The following is a 3,695-nucleotide window of genomic DNA, read 5'->3' as shown; positions in this document are numbered from 1 at the left end:
CTGTATATTATGTTATGACAGTATGGAAGGATCAAGTGGTCCCTTGTTGGCCTGTATATTATGTTATGACAGTATGGAAGGACCAAGTGGTCCCTTGTTGTTCCGTATATTATGATAGTTCTGGTAACAATATACCCATGATGATGATCATTGTGTAAAGGTTTTCTTTCATAATGTTTTATACAGAGAAAGGATTAATTGATGACAAGAAATATTTGAGTCCCCAATCTTGTATTTCTCAAATTTGTTTTCGAAGTATGTCTAAAATGATAAGGGTGCCTAACCCTTTCTTACCTAAGGTTATCATCTAAAATACTCAGATTTGGACAAAAAAATGTAGGTGGAAAGATTTTTTTTTGGGGGGAGGGGAGGGGGGTTACTTACCTCCTGCATGTGGATGGTATTTTTTTGCATCTTTATGATCCAGAGCATCCTGTTTTATTGAGTAGTTTCTTCATTCCATTCCTTTTGTTGTCTTGTTCTTTAACTAAACTTTGTTGACTGTTTTCTAGAGTCACAGACAAGAAAGTTTCTGAAGGATGTTGGTGTTCTAACAATTTCTCAACAGGCTTGGAGAAGTACGGCAGTTTACTGCAGAAAGATGTATAGGTGAATAATTTACACTTATCTTCTGGTAGTGTTTTTGTGAATTTTTGTCTCTTTAGTTTGGGCTTGATTTAGTTTTTCGTAAAGCCTGTCCATTAAAGTTTCATTTTGTGTGATACTCATGAAGCAGTTAGCCATGATGACAATTTACTAAGTAAATTATAATAGGTGAAGTTGATAATATGAATTAATGTGATTTTCTAAATAACACATTGTTTTTTTTCTGTATTGTAACATTTGTAGCCTTACATTGATACTAATTACGTGCTGATTTACTGTTTCATGTAAACCATAATGATTGGTCACTAAACAGTGAAAGCTTGCTCGGATTGGTTGGAAACCAAACCTCAAAATAACCCATATTTTTGGTTGCTTAGAGAGCAGACTGAAGATTAAAGTTTTGAATAAAAACAACTCAGCCAGCTACAGTAAGACCTGAATTACAGTGTTTGTTAAAACCAGCTCAGCCACCTGATTACAGTAACATCTGACACCAAGATACACTAAGGCCTGAGTTACAGTTTCTGATAAAACCAGCTCTTTTACTCAGCTACAGTTAGGTTTTGAAAAGACAACTAAGTGTATCAATATTTATTTTCAAGTAAACCTCATGGCCAGGTGGCTAGGGCACTCTACTCACAGTCTGCAGGTCGCTGGTTCGAATCCCCGTCCCACCAAACATGCTCACCCTTTCAGTCGTAAGGGCATTATATGTGACGGTCAATCCCACTATTTCTTGGTAAAAGAGTAGCCCAAGAGTTTGCAGTGGGTGGTGATGAGTAGCTGCTTTCCCTCTAGTCTTTCACTGCTAAATTAGGTATGGTTAGCGCAGATATCCCTCGTGCAGCTTTGCTCAAAATTCAAAACAAACAAACGGATAAAACTTTCAATTCGTTTTATTTCTTGCAGGTGGGCTCAAAATAACATACCCATGTACTGCAGAAAAGTTTCTACTTTCTTGAACTACTACCTGGAGATATTTTGGACAAAGTTTTTTGCCCTCTGTGTGTATCTGTGGACTAGTACTCAAGGTGTACGAGACTGGCTGAATGTGAAGATTCCACCTATACTTGAATCGGTATTCTTGATATTGATGTAAAACTAAAACTAGTTATTTATATACGCAACTATTTCAATTTCATAAAAAACGGGAAAAAAACCCGTAAGACATCAAAGTTTTCCTAGGATATGATTTTATTTATTATTATTAGGTGAAGCACTTTGGTGTTTTGCAATAACACACTTTCAGTACATGTTCCTAGGACTAATAACAGATTGTATCAGACAGTGTTTTAAGATGTATATCTATTACTTAATCTCAGTGAGGTTTTATTACCAATATATCATCGTTGAATTAATAATTTTGAACTTTTTACTGATTCTGATCATATTGTATCAGATTTAGGGTTAAACAGGGTGTAATGTTGTATCAGATTTGGGGTTAAACAGGGTGTAATGTTGTATCAGATTTGGGGTTAAACATAGTATAATGTCGTATCAGATTTGGGGTTAAACATAGTATAATGTTGTATCAGATTTGGGGTTAAACAGTGTAATGTAATATCAAATTTGGGGTTAAACATAGTATAATGTCGTATCAGATTTAGGGTTAAACAGGGTGTAATGTTGTATCAGACTGGGGTTCAAACCGGTGTGATGTCGTATCAGTCTGATGCTCAAAATGGTGTGATTTATCAGACTGGTGTTAAAAATTGTGCAATGTTATATTAAAGTAGGTTAATAGTTTAACTCGGGTATATAGTAGTTTAAACCTATCCTTGAAGTTTGTGTTTAAGATTGTATTGATTATAAACCAGCAAACAGTTTTTTGTTTTTTTTACTGATTTTAAATAATGAAAAAAAGAATAGGTCTAGTCTCTTATAGAAGTTAACTTCTCTGACATATAAAACAATTATTAAATATTAAAGTGTATAATGCAGGACCTACTCTCACCTCCACTCTGCACTAAAATCTTTAGTTAGTAGTTTTATGAAGTAATACATGCATAATATATTTTTTACCATGATGAGTTGTAAGTTTCAAGCTGTGGTATAAAGGGATGGTCGGCTGTTACACGAGGTGCCATTCAGATTGAAAACACCAAAATTGTAATCTTCTTTTCAGCTGAACAGTAAACTTCCAGTTTACGTGGAGAAAGTCCTAGCTGTGGTGTTGGAGATGTTAGTAGCATTGCAAAAGTGTTTATCGTGGCTTGGAAGCCACTTACTGTATTACACCTCGATCATTGGGATGTGGTTACAGGAAAATGTTTTTACGTGAGTAACTTATTCTTTCAGAAAACGGGAACTGTGTAGATTTTTTTATGATAATTTATTTTTCATTATTCTTTAAAAAAAAAATAATTGTTGACATCAGTGCCCTCTTAATTTCATTTTTAAAAGCTACCTTTTTGAAATATTTTTTTTATAATTTGCTCTTATGGACGTATATAAACACTTTTTTTTATTGTGTTTAAACTTCACAAAATGATAGATTATTATGAAAATTAGTTATTAAAATAAGAGTTTCTAGGTTTCAGTTTTGATTTTTGACGTACTTGTACATTGTTTTTGTAGACATAGTCATTAACTTGTTGTTTTTATCTATAGAGTTAGCTGACATTTGATCAGTAGTAATTAGCCATATAATGTCTTTGTAAGCATCAATGCATATTTCCTTTGGAGGTTGAAGTTATTTGATGAAATAATTTAAAATTTTTGGGGGTTGCAATCCCAAGCTTTTTCTGAATTCTGGGATTTCAGGATTTTGTAGCTCAAGTCCTAGGATTCTAAATCTTTTAATAACATTCTATTTTGTGTCAGTTAAATGTAATTAAACTATCTACATTCATTATCTAATTTGTAAGACTTTCATATACAGTTGTATGAATAGCTTTGTTATTAAGATCGTTACCTTATTAATCAGATCCCTTTTGTCATTAAGATCGTTACCTTATTAATCAGATCCCTTTTGTCATTAAGATCGTTACCTTATTAATCAGATCCCTTTTGTCATTAAGATCGTTACCTTATTAATCAGATCCCTTTTGTCATTAAGATCGTTACCTTATTAATCAGATCCCTTTTGT

General features: G+C 33.2%; 1 protein-coding gene across 3 annotated transcripts in view; it reads left to right on the top strand.

Moving 5' to 3' along the window:
* LOC106473208 (transmembrane protein 214-A-like) overlaps positions 1-2,909 on the top strand; it is an 8,347-nt gene extending 5,438 nt beyond the window's left edge. For all 3 annotated transcript variants that reach the window (XM_022401691.1, XM_013933890.2, XM_013933891.1), the window contains exons 3-5: positions 513-609; positions 1,516-1,684; positions 2,732-2,909. In XM_022401691.1, the coding sequence (XP_022257399.1) occupies positions 513-609; positions 1,516-1,684; positions 2,732-2,887 (422 nt within the window). In that variant the 3' untranslated portion in view covers positions 2,888-2,909. The remainder of the gene's footprint in view (positions 1-512; positions 610-1,515; positions 1,685-2,731) is intronic.
* The last annotated feature ends 786 nt before the right edge of the window (positions 2,910-3,695 follow it).

This window comes from Limulus polyphemus, unplaced genomic scaffold (assembly GCF_000517525.1).
Source record: "Limulus polyphemus unplaced genomic scaffold, Limulus_polyphemus-2.1.2 Scaffold5971, whole genome shotgun sequence".
Taxonomy (NCBI): domain Eukaryota; kingdom Metazoa; phylum Arthropoda; class Merostomata; order Xiphosura; family Limulidae; genus Limulus; species Limulus polyphemus.
The sequence above is the reverse complement of the archived record's forward strand: the minus strand, read 5'-3'. Positions and strand labels throughout refer to the sequence as shown.